General features: G+C 45.2%; 1 protein-coding gene across 1 annotated transcript in view; it reads left to right on the top strand.

Moving 5' to 3' along the window:
• The first annotated feature begins 1,224 nt into the window (after positions 1-1,224).
• B4GALNT2 (beta-1,4-N-acetyl-galactosaminyltransferase 2 (SID blood group)) overlaps positions 1,225-18,363 on the top strand; it is a 30,010-nt gene continuing 12,871 nt past the window's right edge. Inside the window, exons 1-4 of the mRNA XM_003810036.4 lie at positions 1,225-4,091; positions 4,679-4,816; positions 14,270-14,376; positions 18,047-18,084. Of these exons, the coding sequence (XP_003810084.1) occupies positions 3,955-4,091; positions 4,679-4,816; positions 14,270-14,376; positions 18,047-18,084 (420 nt within the window). The 5' untranslated portion in view covers positions 1,225-3,954. The remainder of the gene's footprint in view (positions 4,092-4,678; positions 4,817-14,269; positions 14,377-18,046; positions 18,085-18,363) is intronic.

Genomic DNA, 18,363 nt, shown 5'->3' with positions numbered 1-18,363 from the left:
GGGTTCGTTATAGTAGGAGTGGATTCCTCATAAAAGGACAAATTCAGCCCCCTCTTGCTGTGTCTCTCACATGCACTCACTTGTTTTTCCACCTTCCACCATGGGATGATGCAGCAAGAAGGTCCCCAGATGTGGCCCCTGGATCTTGGATTTGCCAGCCTCCAGAACATAAACTTCTGTTCCCTGTAAATTACCCAGTCTCAGGTATTCTGTTATAGCAGCACAAAACCATACAAAACAGACCAAGGCAGTGTGATAACAGAGCATCGTTTCCTTTTAAAATGTATTTACTAAATTAAAATGTATGTTCTACATATTCTGCACAAGACAAAAAACACATTTTACCAAAAATATTTAATTGTTCCCTCCCATTCTTTTTCAGAACTTAACAGGGAGGCCCCTGTTAAGTTACCCACTGAAATTTAAGCATTCGATGAAATGTAATGTCTGGAGATATTAAAGACATGTGCTTCCATACAGTGTAGATTTTCAAAATGAAAATCCATAACAGCACAAGATGAGACTTAGAGGAAGATGTTAAATGATCACTGTGAGACCTGATTAAAATCCAACAAAAATCAGTGGTTGCACAAACCTGATGTATATTGGTACAAATGCAGTAGATATAAACATAAAGTGAGCAGGCAAATAATCAGATAGGCCCCATTTTCAATGTTTGAAATGACAGGAGGAATAAACCATGTAAGGTCTAGAGTGTTCCTAGTTCCGGGGATTTTAGTTCTGTGTGATACTAAAAATATACAAGTATTGGGCAGGCCATTTAGGCACTTAATCTCTCTAAATTTCCTATATATTAATAAGATTCTAGCATGGCAATAGACTTAAAGATTTATAACTCAAGACTGCATGATTTCAGGAAATGTCAGTTGGTACCAACCATAGGCACATCTTAAATGCTAAAAACCAAGAATCTTTTGCTAAGCGCCCAAGAGATCAAGATCATATGGGCCACCTAAGAGTCTGCCACATAAGTCCCACATGTTTCTTCTTAAGTATCTGCCTGCCTGGGTCATTTTGTGTTATGTTGTTAATTTGAAGCAGATTTCTGCTTTCATTATGTTTTCTGACTTGTTGGCTTATAGAAACCTTTGTAGGGTAGTGGTTAAAAGTGTGGTCTGCTTTTGAATTCTGCATCTGTCATAACCGAGAAAGCAGGTTACTTTTCCTATTTAGCTTCAGCTATCTCATCTGATCATTGCGTGGAGTAATCAAACTTCTCTCGGCCAGCCTTGGTGGCTCATGCGTGTAATCCCATCAGTTTGGGAGGCCGAGGCAGGCAGATCACCTGAGGTCAGGAGTTTGAGACCAGCCTGGCCAACATGGTGAAACCCCGTCTCCACTAAAAATACAAAAAATAGCCGGGTGTGGTGGTGGGCGCCTGTAATCCCAGCTATTCAGGAGGCTGAGGCAGGAGAATCATTTGAACCCAGGAGGTGGAGGTTGCAGTGAGCTGAGATTGTGCCACTGCACTCCAGCCTGGGTGACAAAGCGAGACTCTGTCTCAAACAAAACAAAACAAACAATAACAAAAGAAAAACAAAAAATAAAACTTCTCTTGTTATGCTGTTGTGAGGATTAAGTGAGATAATGCACACAAAGCTCTTGGCAGGGGGTCTAGAACATACTAAGTGGTCATTAGACAATTATTATTATTAATTTTTTTACTATATTTTGTCACCAGGTACCCTATTAAAATCTTACTAATAGCTTCTCACCTCATACATTTTAGTTTTCTGAATATGTAATCATTTCATCTGTAAATAATACTTTTTATTTCCCTTTTCGTTATTTATGTTTTTATTCCATAAGCTAATCTTACTGCATTGATTAGCACTTCCATGACAATGTTAGATAATAGCAGTGGGCGTTTTTGTTTTTTTTTTTTTGGAGACAGAGTCTCCCTCTGACACCGAGGCTGGAGTGCAGTGGTGCAGTTTTGACTCACTATATCCTTCGCCTTCCGGGCTCAAGTGATCGTCCCACCTCAGCCTCCCAAGTAGCTGGGACCACAGGCCTGGGCCATCACGCCCAGCTATTTTTTTTTTCAGTAGAGACATTCACCATGTTGCTGGTCTCAAACTCCTGAGCTCAAGCGATCCGCCTGCCTCGGCCCCCCAAAGTGCTGGGATTACAGGCGTGAGACACCATGCCCAGCCTATTATGTTTTTAGAGATGGGGTCTCAGTTGCCCAGGCTGTAATGCAGTAGTGCGATCATAGCTCACTACAGCCTTGAACTCCTGGGCTCAAGGGATTCTCCTGCCTTAGCCTCCTGAGTAGTTAGGACTATAGGCACATGCCATGGTGCTTGGCTATTTTTCAATTTTTTGTAGATACAGGGTCTTGTTTTGTTGCCCAGGACGGTCCTGAACTCCTGGCTTCAAGTGATCCTCCTGCCTAGGTCTCCCAAAGTGCTCAGATTATGGGCATGAGCCACTATGCCCGGCCAGGTTACATTTGAATTGCATTGTCAGAATGTATGATCTGAACGATTTCTACTTTATTACAGTTTTCTTTGTGTCCTAATATGTGGCCAACTTTTTTTTTTGAGACAGAGTCTCAAATTACCACTGTATTAGGGAAATATATATGAATAGATTGAGATACCTTCTTTTTATTCTTGAATAGAATAGCTCAATTTTGTAGAGATGTAACTTTGCCCTATATTAATTTATAAATTCAATATAATAACCGCGTGAATAAAAGCAAAACAGGATTTTGTTTCTTTTTTTTTTTTTGAGACAGAATCTCTCTCTGTTGCCCAGGCTGGAGTGCAGTGGCGTGATCTCAGCTCACTGCGACCTCCGCCTCCCAGGTTCACACCATTCTCCTGCCTCAGCCTCCTGAGTAGCTGGGACTACAGGCGTCCGCCACAACACCCGACTAATTTTTTGTATTTTTAGTAGAGATGGGGTTTCACCATGTTAGCCAGGATGGTCTCGATCTCCTGACCTCGTGATCCACCCGCCTTGGCCTCCCGAAGTGCTGGGATTACAGGCATGAGCCACCACACCTGGCATATGTGGCCAATTTTTATAAATGTTTTAAGAGCTCTTTAACAGAATACAAATTATATCATTTTGTTGTTCTGCTGCTTTAAAATATTTTTGAGACTTGATCAAGTGAGACATGCCAGCATCTCTAACTATCTTTGTATTTCTAATCCTTCTTTCATATCCTGCCATTTTTTACTTTGTATATTTTAATGCTATTATTAGTGGATAAAAGTTCACGGCTATCTGTTTTGGTATCATGCATTTGATCACTATAAGTGGTCTTTCTGTCCTATTTAATACTCTTTTTTATTGCCTTGAATTTAGCTATGCTGACATTAACATTACTAACCTTTTTTTTTTTTTTTTTTTTGAGGAGTCTCGCTCTGTCGCCAGGCTGGAGTGCAGTGGCGTGATCTTGGCTCACTGCAACCTCTGCCTCCCGGGTTCAAGCGATTCTCCTGTCTCACCTCTCAAGTAGCTGGCACTACAGGCACACGCCACCATGCCCAGCTAATTTTTGTATTTTTAGTAGAGGCTGGGTTTCACCATGTTGGCCAGGATGGTCTTGATTTCTTGACCTCGTGATCCGCCTGCCTCGGCCTCCCAAAATGCTGGGATTACAGGTGTGAGCCACCGTGCCCAGCCTCTAACCTTTTTTTTTTTCTGGATTTTTTTGCCATCCTTTTATTTGTAATTTTTCTAAGTCCCTTTGTTGCAAATTGATTCTTTCCTCCTCTGTTTATCAGAAATCGATTTTAGTGACCAATATAAGCTATGTGCTTAGCTTACATTTTTCCTGAAATTATCAGTCTCATATACATTACAAAATCAAGAAAAAAGATTTTAACGTAATCTGTTCTTTTGTGTCCCAACAGCTCGAGATTTCTGTGGCTCCTCAAGATATTGGTCATAATCCTGGTACTTGGCATTGTTGGATTTATGTTCGGAAGCATGTTCCTTCAAGCAGTGTTCAGCAGCCCCAAGCCAGAACTCCCAAGTCCTGCCCCAGGTGTCCAGAAGCTGAAGCTTCTGCCTGAGGAACATCTCAGGAACCTCTTTTCCTACGATGGAATCTGGTGAGAGACTGCGTGTTCTTTCTTTCACCTTAATGCACACATCTTCCTTGCTCCTCCTCAAGTACCATGCCCTACTGTGCCCATTGTACAGATGGTTCCCTTGCTTTCCTAAGCCTGTGCTGAATGCACAAGTGACTGCAAGCCAGGATAGGGCTTGGTCTGTACGATCCAGTCTATGTTCTCTATAGCATCCAGCAAAATCCCTTAAAACTTTGGAGAGCATGTAGTTTTTTTTAATCAAAACTGCAGAAAAGATGCTGCTTCTCTGTCTCTCTGCCCTCCTTTTATGGTGGGGTGAGATACAACTGACAGTCATGTGGCTCTCAGATTTAAAGAAGTTAGGTGCAGGGGACAATTCAAGAGAGGAAAAGTCTTCAGCCTTCCTCTGTCCCTGCTTCCCTCCCTTTGTCCCCTTGTCTCTGTGAGGGGCCAGTGCAGGGGACTCCAGGGTCTCATCATCTCAGAACAGTTGGGTGTAGGAAAGAAGATTTTCAGGGTAAACTACACACTGGATTAGGACTCCGGTTTCCTCTCACCCACCAGCCTACCCACCCAATCCATGTTTACAGTCCTCTTGCTTGTTTCAGGCTGTTCCCGAAAAATCAGTGCAAATGTGAAGCCAACAAAGAGCAGGGAGGTTACAACTTTCAGGATGCCTATGGCCAGAGCGACCTCCCAGCGGTGAAAGCGAGGAGACAGGCTGAATTTGAACACTTTCAGAGGAGGTAATGCAGGTCATGAAGGCCCTTGGGTTCTGAGATGGAACAAAAGCTCTCCCTATGTCCTGAGGGTGTGAATCTTAAGAGAAAAAGCAGGAAGGAATTCTCTCGCTTGCAAGGGTCCCTGGGAGGAACTATTAGGAATGAAACAAAAAGAAGGAATCGAGGAAATCATCCTTAAATGAAGATTTACAAAACTTTGTATGTACAAAACATTTCATAACAACAACAACAACAACAACAAAAAGCTGGGATTGGTGACACATGTCTGTCATTCTAGCACTTTGGGAGGTCAAGATGGGAGGATAGCTTGAGCCCAGGAGTTTGAGACCAGCTTGGGCAATATAGTGAGACCCCCATCTCTACAAAAAATTTTTAAAATTAGCCAGGCATGATGGTACATGCCTGTAGTCCCAGCTACTCAGGAGGCTGAAGCGAGAGGATCACTTGAGCCCAGGAAGTTGAAGCTGCAATGAGCCAGGATCACACCACTACACTCCAGCTTGGGCAACAGATTGAAACTGTGTCTCCAACAAAAGCAAAAACAAAAACAAAAACAAAAAAAACAAAAGGAATGGAGATAGTTTGAAACATCTGGTGGTACATCCTCCATGCACGCAGGCCATCATAGCAGGTGATTTTGTAGTCATCACCAAGGTGCCCTATTTTATTCATTTATATGTTGAGAGCATACTACCCTGTGCTATATGCAAGGAGTGTATCCCTTTGTTTTAAATTACAAGGGGTATCAACACTCAGGTGTATCAACCAGGATTGTTGGTTGAAAAAGGCAGAATTTGGCTGGGCGCGGTGGCTCACGCCTGTAATCCCAACACTTTGGGAGACTGAGGTGGGCGGATCACTTGAGGTCAGGAGTTCGAGACCAGCCTGGCCAACATGGTGAAACCCAATCTCTACTAAAAATACAAAAATTAGCTAGGCATGGTGGCGCACGCTTGTAATCCCAGCTACTTGGGAGGCTGAGGCAGGAGAATCACTTGAACCCAGGAGGTGGAGGTTGTAGTGAGCTGAGATTGTGCCACTGCCCTCCAGCCTGAGCAACAGAGCAAGACTCCATCTCAAAAAAAAGAAAAGAGAAAAAACAAACAAACAAACAACAACAACAACAAAAACAAAAAAACAAAAAAACAAAAAACAAAAAACAAAAAACAAGAAAAGGGCTGAACTTGATTCTGCCTGGCTTGTATCAAAAGGGAATTTGTTAGAAGGATGCTGGGGCCTTACCAAATCCATAGGTGGTAGGATGTCCAGGCTAGGAAATCAGGTAAGAACTAACGGAGCACTGAAAAACTGGTCAGGCTCCAGGGCCATCTGGTCCCCATATTGTTGTTGCTTCTGCAATGAACTGTCCCCAGGTTACTGCCTTAGTGCTCAATTAACTGAGCCTAACTCATGAATCAAAAGGAAGGGAAAGGGTGCATCAGACCCCTCCAGGTTTGACTTTTGAAGCTAGCCACTGTCTTAGTCCATTTTCTGTTACTATAGCAGAATACTGCAGACTGGGTAATTTATAAAGAAAAGGTAAGTTTATTTAGCTTACGATTCTGGAGGCTGAGAAGTCTAACAGCATGGTGCTGGCATCTGGTGAAGGCTTCTTGCTACATCATAACATGGTGGAGGGTACCACATATTGACAGGGCAAGAGCACATGCATCAGCTGAGGTCTCTCTTCCTCTTCTTCTTATAAAACTACCAGTCCCTTGGTTGGGCATGGTGGCTCACGCCTGTAATTTCAGCACTTTGGGAGGCCAAGACAGGTGAACCACCTGAGGTCAGGAGTTTGAGACCAGCCTGGGCAACATGGCGAAACTCCATCTCTACTAAAAATATAAAAATTAGCCAGGCTGTGGTGGTGAGTGCCTGTAGTCCCAGCTACTCAGGAGGCTGAGGCAGGAGACTCACTTGAACCTGGGAGGTGGAGGTTGCAGTGAGCTGAGATCGGACCGCTGCACTCACTCCAGTCTGGGTGACAGAGTGAGACTCCATCTCAAAACAACAACAACAACAACAAAAACCACCAGTCCCATCATGGGGTCCCTACCTGATGACCTTATCCTAATTACTTCCTAAAGGCCCCTACCTCCAAACAACATATGAATTTGGGAATTAAGTTTCTAACACATGAAATTTGGGGAACACATTCAAACCATAGTAGCCACTACCCTCCAAATTACATGCAAGTGGAAGGCTCCCCAGAAGACAGATGGAGGCACCGTCTCCATCAGGAGGTGTTGAAAGCTGGACAGCCAGTGGAATACACAGGTGATGCTGGAATGGATTTCAACCCTGGTGCACCTAGCTATGTGAGGAGCAACTGGTCTTGGTAGTTAACAGTGCTGCCGCGGGAAGATGACTGGCTGCATTCAGGTCCTGCATCCTCTATCTGCCAGCTAGGTGATCTTGGGCAAGCTGCTTAATCTCTGTAAAATGGGGATGCTAATAACACCTAGCTCCAGTTGGGCATGGTAGCTCACGCCTGTAATACCAGCACTTTGGGAGGCCAAGACAGGCAGATCACCTGAGGTCAGGAGTTTGAGACCAGCCTAGCCAACATGGTGAAACCCCATGTATTAGTCAGGGTTTTCTTAGAGGGACAGAACTAACAGGGGGGAGAGAGAGAGAAAGTGAGAGAGAGAATTTATTAAGTATTAACTTACATGATCACAAGGTCCCACAACAGGCTGTCTGCAAGCTGAGGAGCAAAGAGAGCCAGTCCAAGTTCCAAAACTGAAGAAGTTGGAGTCCAATGTTCGAGGGCAGGAAGCACCCAGCACGAGAGAAAGATGTAGGCTGAGAGGCTAGGCTCGTCTCACCGCTTCACGTTTTTCTGTCTGCTTTATATTCGATGGCGTCTGATTAGATGGTGCCCACCCAATTAAGGGTGGGTCTGCCTTCCCCAGCCCACTGACTCAAATATCAGTCTCCTTTGGCAACACCCTCACAGACACACCCTGGATCAATATTGCATCCTTCAATCCAATCGAATTGACATTTAGTATTAACCAGCACAAGTCCACCCCTTGTCAACTTGAACCCATACACATCTCCTGAGATCATACATAATCTTCAAATAAAGACAATAATAAGGTTATAATTATGCCTAACATAATACAACTATCTTTTGTACGACCAGAAACACACCAATCCCCAACCCAAATACTATTACATAAAGTTAACAATACTTAGATGCTGATATGAAGTCAATAAATCTTATGTCACATGATAAAGGAAAAGGAAATAAAATGAAGATATTTTCTTAGTACAAGTGTGTATATGCACAAACATGTTTTTAACAAAAGAAAGAGGAACTACTCATGACAATTACAGTCCTCATTTCTGCAGCTGGTCACATGGTCGTAGCTGGTATTGATTATCTTCTTTTACTACCCATTCTGTATTCCCCTTGCCTTCAGCAAGCACCTCAGCAGGTAATGTTTTTTTTCCTGGTGGAGTGACCCAAACCTTCATTCCTGAAGGGTCTGGGTCATTTGTAGTCCTGCCTGGATTGGGCTATTGTAGTTTCCCATTGACCTTAATCCCAGGGCATGGTAATACTAAGAGACACCCTAATGGATCTCCTGTATTCCATGTGCACTCTTCCTTACCTCCATTGTGGAGTAGTAGACTGATTTTATCTTGATAGCCCGGGTCAATCACCCCAGCTAACACAGTAACTTCCTTCTTAGCCTGTTGACATAAAGGTAGGAGGAGTCCAAAGTGTCCAGGTGGCAATATTAACTTCCACTTTAATGGAATCGTTGTTGTGTATACTGGTGGCAGCGTTCCTCCCTCTGGAACTAAGACCTCTAGGCCAGCAGAACATAATGTTGTGGGAACAGGAAGCAAAAATTTTGCTAGTGGATCACTAGGGGTGATGGTGAGTAGTGCTACTTCCCCTCTTTGATTCCTGGACCCATGAATCCTGGCCATGGGAGAATCAGTACCATATATTGGACACTGATTCAGAGCATACATGGCCTTCTGGAGAACTTTGCCTCAGCCCTGCAAAGTATTGTCACCTAGTTGGCATTATAATTGTGACTTCAAAAGGCCATTCCACCGTTCTATCAATCCAGCTGCTTCAGGATGATGGGGAACATGGTAAGACCAGTGAATTCCATGAGCATGAATCCATTGCCGCACTTCTTCTTCTTCTTTTTTTTCAAGATGGAGTTTTGTTCTTGTTGCCCAGGCTGGAGCGCAATGGCACGATCTCAGCTAACTGCAACCTCCACCTCCCAGGCTCAAGCAATTCTTCTGGCTTAGCCACCCGAGTAGTTGGGATTAAAGGTGCATGCCACCACTCCCTATTAATTTTTGTATTTTTTATGGAGACGGGGTTTCCCCATGTTGCCGAGGCTGGTTTTGAACTCCTAGCCTCAAGTGATCCACCCACCTTGGCCTCCCAAAGTGCTGGGATTACAGGCGTGAGCCACCATGCCTGGCCCAACACTGTCTTTTCTTAATTTCCATTACTGACTGCTCCATAGGGATCCTCAAATTCTAGCTAAGCCATGTGTCTAAACATTCCTGTCTGATTGAGGGCTCCTTAAGGTGAGACTGTAGTTTTCCCATCAGTCCAAGGCCTCTATGAGAGCTAAACAGTCCTCCATCAGACTGGAAGGTTCATGCTTACAAGGGCTATGTCTCCTCCCTTAGACTGGTACTTCTAAGGCTGGGCTCTCTCTCCTTCCTTAGATTAGGGATTCCCTGAAGGTTGGCACTGCTCTTGCAGGATGTCTTCAGCTAATGAAATTACATATGATAAATAACCCAGAATCATTTGCTTCCTGGCCAATGTCACATAAGCTATATAAATCTCTGAAGTATATACAGGAGATGTTTCATAATTTACATTCTTCGTTACATGTTGGATGAGGTAATCTGGCAAAATTGCATTTAGAGACCACATCTGTTATCCTCCGGAGAATGCATGACTGATGTGGAAGGAATGACCTGGGAATCCATATAGGATGACTAATTAAGAGGATGTTTGTGCCTCTTGTCTGTATCCTTGAAATTACAAGTAGAGCTTGATACTGGATGAGATCTCTGACTCAGTTGAGGCTGATTGGTCAATCTGATCCTGTGTGTTAGTGCTACATTATACTTCCATTAAAAAGCAGCATGTGTAATGCTCCTCTAAGAAAAAGTTCATTTTTTTCCTCTTCTTTTCTTGTTTTCTTTTTCTTTATTCTTTTCTTTTCTTTCTTTTTTTTTTTTTTTTTTTTTTTTTTTTGAGACAAGGTCTGGCTGTGCTGCCCAGGCTGGAGTGCAGTGGTGCAATCTCAACCCACTGCAACCTCCACCTTCTGGGCTCAAGGGATCCTCCCACCTCAGCCTCCCAAATAGCTGGGACTACAGGTGCATGCTACCATGCCTGGCTAATTTTTGTGTTTTTTTGTAGATATGGGGTTTTGCCATGTTTCCCAGGCTTGTCTCAAACTCCTGAGCTCAAGCAATCCAGCTGTCTCAGCCTCCCAAAGTGCTGGGAATACAGGCATGAGCCACCATGCCTGGCCAGAAAAAGTCCATTTTAACCCACTCCCCTGACCACTACCACTGCTATTCTCGTCCCTTTCTTAAATGATAGGTTCCCTTGTAAACCTAGCTAAGGAGTCTGCCATTATGAATTTGGTATGTATTATTCCACACTATTTTTAAATACTGTTATATACATGTATGTTATATATATATGTGTGTGTGTGTATATATATCCATATAAACATACACTGTTGGTTTTTTGTGTATTTTAGTGTACTTGGTACCATAAAAACAAATCACTCTGAAATTTGTTTTTTTATTCAATTATATATATATATATTTCAGATTATAAGTTTATTCAATGCAAAATACTCCTCTGGCTGGGTGTGGTGGCTCATGCCAGTAATCCTAGCACTTTGGGAGGCTGAGGCAGGTGGATCACCTGAGGTCAGAAGCCCAGCCTGGCCAACATGGTGAAACCCTGTCTCTACTAAAAATACAAAAATTAGTCGAGCGTGATGGTGGGCGCCTGTAATCCCAGCTACCCAGGAGGCTGAGGCAGGACAATCACTTGAACCTGGGAGGTGGCAGTGGCAGTGAGCTAAGATCGTGCCGCTGCACTCCAGCCTGGGCGACAGAGTGAGATCCTGTCTCAAAAATAAAAATAAAAACAAAACAAAAGTCCTCTCCAATTTTACTGAGGTGGCTGACCACATCCACGACCAAATCTGCCTCTTACTGGAATTTGGTTGTTGACGCAGCCTCAGCCTCGGCTTTCTTGTTGGCAGCAGGCTGTGGGCTTCCCCACTTGTGGGTCTTGCAGGTGGCTCACCCTGCAGACCTTCAGGCAGAGACCTGCCAGTCTCTGGACAGCTGTGGCATAAGGTGGCAAGCACAATCTCTGGGGGCAGATGGAGGTCATCATGGAGATACTGGATACCCTTGTTGGTAAGGTACGCGTAGAAATGTCTCCAGGCAAACCGTTCCTGCACAAAGCCTCCGGACTTGAGAGACTGCATAACCTTCATGACATGAAGGTCGGGCACCTTCTTGTCTGCCAGCTCCAGGTGCTTAGGCATGTGGACATCCTTCTTGGCCACCGTGACTCCCTCCTTTAAAAGGAGTTCATAGGGCCGGGTGCGGTAGCTCACACCTGTAATCCCGGCACTTTGGGAGGCCGAGGCAGGCGGATCATGAGGTCAAGAGATCAAGACCATCCTGGCCAACATGGAGAAACCCCGTCTCTATTAAAAATACAAAAATTAGCTGGGCGTGGTGGCACGTGCCTGTAGTCCCAGCTACTTGGGAGGCTGAGGCAGGAGAATCACCTGAACCTGGGCGGTGGAGGTTGCAATAAGCCGAGATCGTGCCACTGAATTCCAGTCTGGCGACAGAGCGAGACCTTGTCTCAAAAAAAAAAAAAAAAAAAAAAAAAAAAGGAGTTGATAAATGCATTCCTGTTCTTCTTAGGCATCGACATCTCGGTGGCTGCAGGGTCCGGGGCCAGAACTGGAAAGGAGTATGAAATGTTTTTAAGAGCTATGTGTATATCTAGTTCATCCCTCTTAATTGCAATATAGCTATGAATATGAATATGCTGCATTTTACTAAGCCACTTCCCTATTGAAAGGTATTTAGATTGTTGAAAAACCTTCATTTTTACATTTACATTATTTACAATAATATTACATTATATTTACATTATTTCCTTTTTCATTAAGACATGTATAAGGGCCAGGCGCGGTGGCTCACACCTGTAATCCCAACATTTTGGGAGGCTGAGGTGGGCGGATCACTTGAGGCCAGGAGTTCGATACCAGCCTGGCCAACATGGTGAAACCCCATCTCTACAAAAAAATACAAAAATTAGCTGGACATGGTGGTGTATGCCTGTAATCCCAGCTAGTCAGGAGGCTGAGGCAGGAAAATCGCTTGAACCCGGGAGGTGGAGTTTGCAGTGAGCCGAGATCGCACCACTGCATCTTGCCTGGGTGACAGGGTGAGTGAGACTTCGTCTCAGAAAAAAGAAAAATACACGTATAAGGATGTTCATTTCAAACAATGCTGAAATGAACATTCTTATGCTTGTCTTATTGCTTACACATGCAAACATTTCTCCTTTCACCTAGCATCTTACTTGTTAGATCCCAGGGTATGCCTTTTTTATTTTTGATAGATATTGCCAAATTTCCCTCAAGAGGGCTTGTGTGAACTCACACTTTCATGAAGAGTGGGTAAGTGTCGCACCTTACATACACCTAACTAACGTTTGCTATCATCAAATTTTCAAACTTTAATGAAAAAGGTATTCCATGTTTTTTTAAATTCACATTTCCCTGATTGAAGCTGAGTATGTTCCATGTGTTCATTGCCATTTGTATTTCCTCTTCTGTTAATTACCTGTTTATGTTCTTTACCATTTAAAAATTTCGCCTTTTTCATATTCCTGTAAGTATTCACTATGATGGTCTAATCTTTTTTTCAAGGTAATTAAATGATCTCCTGGTTAAACTGGGCCCCGAAGGCTAACATTTCAACCATTGTACCGTAGTTCCTCAAAAAACTAATCTTGCTGGATGGTGCTATGTGCTTGCTTTTGACTAAAGATCGTTATCGGCCGGGTGTGGTGGCTAACGTTTGTAATCCCAGCACTTTGGGAGGCCAAGGCATGCGGATCATAAGATCAAGAGATCAAGACCATCCTGGCCAACATGGTGAAACCCCGTCTCTACTAAAAATACAAAAATTAGCCGGGCATGGTGGTGTGTGCTTGTAGTCCCAGCTACTAAGGAGGCTGAGGCAGGAGAATCACTTGAACCCAGGAGGCAGAGGTTGCAGTGAGCTGAGATCGCACCACTGAACTCCAGCCTGGCAACCTAGCGAGACACTGTCACACACACACACACACACAAAAAATCGTTATCAACAACCAAAAAAACCATAAAAATAGTTATTCTGTTTCCTCTAAAAATATTGTGACAACAATTACTCCCGTATACACTTTCTTGTGATTTAGTTTATTTATTATTTCAGCGGTAGGAGAAGTTCCACCTCCCTTCAGGAATTGGTCTACTTCTTCCTTTGGATATTAAGGACCATGTGATGATTGTCAATCGCTTTTATCCTGGTTCCCACGAAGTTCAGATGTGACTTTGGTGTTTAGCTGCTGCAGCTGGGTGGGCCCCTACCGTCTGATAATTTTCTTCTTCTATGCTGGTCATGGTTTTTTTAAAAAAAATATGCTTTGTTAGCCAGGCATGGTGGCTCTCTCCTATAGTCCTGGCTTCTCTGACAGCTGAGGCAGGAGGATTGCTTGAGCCCAGCGGTTGGAGACCAGCCTGGGCAACATAGTGAGACCCTATCTCTACAAAAAAATTTTAAAAATTAGCTGGGCTTGGTGGCATGTACCTGTAGTCCCAGCTATGAAAAGGCTGAGATGGGAGGACTGCCTGAGCCAGGGAGGTCAAGACTGCTGCGAGCCGTGATTGTGCCACTGTACTCCAGCCTGGGTGACAAAGTGAAACCCTGTCTCAAAAACAAAAATGCGGCCAGGTGCGGTGGCTCACGCCTGTAATCCCAGCACTTTGGGAGGCCAAGGCAGGTGGATCACTTGAGGTCAGGAGTTCAAGACCAGCCTAGCTAACATGGTGAAACCCTGTCTCTACTAAAAATACAACAAAATTAGCCGGGCGTGGTGGCGCACTCCTATAATCCCAGCTACTAGGTAGGCTGAGGCAGGAGAATCGCTTGAGCCCGGGAGGCGGAGCTTGCAGTGAGCCGAGATCGCACTATTGCACTCCAGCCTGGGTGACGAGAATGGAGGGAGACAGGGACAACCCAATTTTGATTTCTCCACATTGTCAGGGCAAGGCTCTGTGCACAGGCACCACTTTGAGAACGAACCAGGGACCAGCATCAGAGCAGCTGCTGACGTTTCTGTTCTCCTTCCTGCAGAGAAGGGCTGCCCCGCCCACTGCCCCTGCTGGTCCAGCCCAACCTCCCCTTTGGGTACCCAGTCCACGGAGTGGAGGTGATGCCCCTGCACACGGTTCCAATCCCAGGTAAGTACATCCACATACCGAGAGACCCCAGACAACATTCTCACTCTTCTAAGGCAAAAGGAGGGAGAGGTGGGGTGCAGTGGCTCATGCCTGTAATTCTAGCACTTTGGGAGTCCAAAGCAGGAGTTCAAGACTGCAGTGAGCTATCATCTTGCCAATACACTCCAGCCTGGGTGACAGAGTGAGACCCCGCTGTCTCTTAAAAAAACAACAACATAAAAGGGGCCGGGTGCTGTGCTCACGCCTGCCTAAAATCCCAGCACTTTGGGAGGCTGAGGTGGGTGGACTGCTTGAGCTCAGGAGTTTGAGACCAGCCTGGGCAATATGGCAAAACCCTGTCTCTACAAAAAATAGAAAAATTAGCTGGATGTGGCGGTGGGCACCTGTAGTCCCAACTACTTGTGGGGTTGAAGCAGAAGGGTTGCTTGAACCTGGGAGGCCGAGGCTGCAGTGAGCAGAGATTGTGCCGCTGCACTTCAGCCTGGGTGACAAAGTGAGATCCTGTCTCAAAAATAAATAAAAAATAAATAAATAAAAGTATGGAGCAGGCATTCATTGGTACCTGCTGTGTACTCAGCACAAGGCAAGAAGCTTGATGTGATTTTTTTTTTTTTTTTATTGAGACGGAGTCTTGCTCCATCTCTCAGGCTAGAGTGCAGTAGCATGATCTCGGGTCACTGCAACCTCCACCTCCCGGGTTCAAATGATCCTCCTGCCTCAGCCTCCCAAGTAGCTGAGATCACAGGCGTCTGCCACCATGCCTGGCTAATTTTTTGTATTTTTAGTAGAGACGGGTTTTCACCATGTTGGCCAGGCTAGTCTCGAATTCCTGACCTCAAGTGATCTCCTCACCTCGGCCTCCCAAAGTGCTGGGATTACAGGCATGAGCCACCGCGCCTGGCTTGATGTGATTTCATTTCACGTTAGCCTTATTGTATCCACAACTGGGAATCTCCTTTAGTAGCCGTGACCTCCTGGGGCTCCAAGATAACACAGGAGAGGACAGAAATCTGTGTGCCTCAAAGAATCTTAGGACATAATTGGCTTTTCAATGTCCTCCAGCATCATGGGAACAGGCAAAACATAAGCCACTCTGTAAAGAGTGCTTTTTTTTTTTTTTTTTTTTTGGGACGGAGTCTTGCTCTGTCACCCAGGTTAGAGTGCAATGGCATGATCTTGGCTCACTGCAACCTCCTTCTCCTGGGTTCAAGCCATTCTCCTGCCTCAGCCTCCCAAGTAGTTGGGATTACAAGTGCCTACCACCACACCTGGCTAATTTTTGTATTTTTAGTAGAGATGGGGTTTCACCATGTTGGCCAAACTGGTCTCGAACTCCTGACCTCAGGTGATCCACCTGCGTTGGCCTCCCAAAGTGCTAAGATTACAGGCATGAACCACTGAGCCTGGCCGGCAGTGCATTGTGAAAAGAATATTTATGTTGGTTAAAACTGCCCTCCACGATGGATTTTTACACACCCCTCTAGTTCAGCATCACATTCCTCATCAGAATAAAGTGGAATATTATCAGAGGGACCAGAAGGATGAGCCTGCAGGCACAGATGTCCCCTCCCAGTGCAGAGATGTTGGATTCTGTGGGTCTGTCCAGTGAAGTCTTCTTCTGCTTGTGGGCTCTTGGCATCTGGAGGCAAACAGCCCCCCGAAACCTGCAAGCCCCAGAAAAGACCTCCAAGTAAGGTCTCGGTGTGGTGACACCTGGGGATCTGACATATCTCATGGACCCAGCCGAGCTCTCTCCAGGTCCAGCACTGAGGAACATGACAGATACCTGAATTTCACAAACTACACCTCAAACAGGTGAGATGAGAATGACTGCCTGAGACAGAGGGGGATGCAGGACATCAACAGATGGCATGTCGCACACAGAAGGAAGGGCAAGGTCCCAGACAGGGGACAAAGGGGACAGGGAAGCAGAGATGAGAGTTTAGTAAGTTATCAAAGGCCACATAGAGAGGATGTACTTGAATTCGAATTTGAATTAGTCCTACTATGAGAACAGAGATAGATTCTAAAGTAAATGCATTTGGGGTCAAGCACTAGTGTTCTTGAATAGCCATCTTAAAAACTGTTTTTCATTTTGGATGATTCATTTCTTATTGTGATAAAATATATATAATGGGCTGGGTGCAGTGGCTCATGCCTGTAATCCCACCACTTTGGAGGCTGAGGTGGATGGATCACTTGAGGTCAGGAGTTTGAAACCAGCCTGGCCAACATGGTGAAACCTTGTCTCTACTAAAAATACAAAAATTAGCCAGGCATGGTGGTACATGCCTGTGGTCCCAGTACTCGGGAGGAGAATTGCTTGATCCTGGGAGGCGGAGTTTGCAGTGAGCTGAGATCACACCACTGCACTCCAGCCTGGATGACAGAGTGAGACTCAGTCTCAAAAAAAAAAAAAAAAGGACTGGTGCAGTGGCTCACACCTGTAATCCCAGCACTTTGGGAGGCTGAGGCTGATGGATCATTTGAGGTCAGGAGTTTGAAACCAGCCTGACCAACATGGTGAAACCCCATCTCCACTAAAAATCGAAAATTTGTCGAATGTGGTGGCTCACACCTGTAGTCCCAGCTACTAGGGAGGCTGAGGCAGGAGAATCACTTGAACTTGGGAGGTAGAGGTTACAGAGAGTTGAGATTGCGCCACTGCACTCCAGCCTGAGCGACAGAGTGAGACTCCATCTCAAAAAAAAAAAGTATATATATAAAATATAGAAACATATATATTATATTAATATTATATAAAAACATATATATTATTATTTATAATATATAATATTTAAACATAAAATCAACAACTTTTTTTGTTTTTGTTTTTGTTTTTTGTTTTGCGACGGAGTCTTGCTCTGTCACCCAGGCTGGAGTGCAGTGTAGAGATCTCGGCTCACTGCAAGCTCCGCCTCCCGGGTTCACGCCATTCTCCTGCTCAGCCTCCTGAGTAGCCGGGACTACAGGCGCCTGCCACCATGCCCGGCCAATATTTTTTTGTATTTTTAGTAGAGACGAGGTTTCACCGTGTTAGCCAGGATGATCTCGATCTCCTGACCTCGTGATCCGCCCGCCTCGGCCTCCCAAAGCATTGAGATTACAGGCTTGAGCCACCGCGCCCGGCCAAAATTAACAATTTGAACCATTTTAAAGTGTATACTTCAGTGACATGAAGTATATTCATGTTGTTGTGCAACCATCAGTCACCACCAGAACTTTTCCTTCATTCCCAACGGAAACTCTGTACCCATCCAACTGAATTCCCCACTGTCCCTCTCCCTGGCCCCTGGCAACCACCGTTCTGCTTTCTGTCTCTATGGGTTTGGCTACTCCAGGTGCCTTATACAAGATGATTCATTATTCATCCATTGCTTCCTCCCCTTCAGTAACAGAGATTCCCTGAAGGAACTGAATTAATTCACAGCCTCCAAAACTGAGGACGGGCATCAGAGGTTTTAGAACCGTTGGGGTTTGAGAAAGACCACGAAACACCACTTAACAGAGCCCTGGGGAGAGGCGCACGTGTCAGCAAACACTCTGGGTGGGAGGTGACACTTGAAGGAGCTCTCAAGGATGTGCAGGAGTCCACGAGGTTGGCGAGAGCAGCGGGGAGCTGCAGTGTCTCTCATGAGCAGTTTTCTTTCCTTTTCCCTGTGTCCTCCAGGCCTCCAGTTTGAAGGACCCGATGCCCCCATCTATGAGGTGAGTCCTTCTCCCAGCCCCTCTTTGCACTTGGTGTCCTGTCCTCATTCCCTCAACTGTGGCTGCTCTCAGCCCTTGACGGAGTCCCTGTCCAGGTTCAAGGTCAGACATGAGCCCAAGGAGGGAGGGGATGGAAGGGTGTGTAGAAAACGTAACTTCTAGCCTTGGGAGTGGCTGGAGTTCCAGAGAGGACTTCCCAGACCACACTGAGGAATGGGACCCACTGGCTGCTGCTGCTTCTGGTGCAAGAGGAAGCGGCCACTACAGCCATGGGCTCTG

This window comes from Pan paniscus, chromosome 19 (assembly GCF_029289425.2).
Source record: "Pan paniscus chromosome 19, NHGRI_mPanPan1-v2.0_pri, whole genome shotgun sequence".
Lineage (NCBI taxonomy): Eukaryota > Metazoa > Chordata > Mammalia > Primates > Hominidae > Pan > Pan paniscus.
The sequence above is the reverse complement of the archived record's forward strand: the minus strand, read 5'-3'. Positions and strand labels throughout refer to the sequence as shown.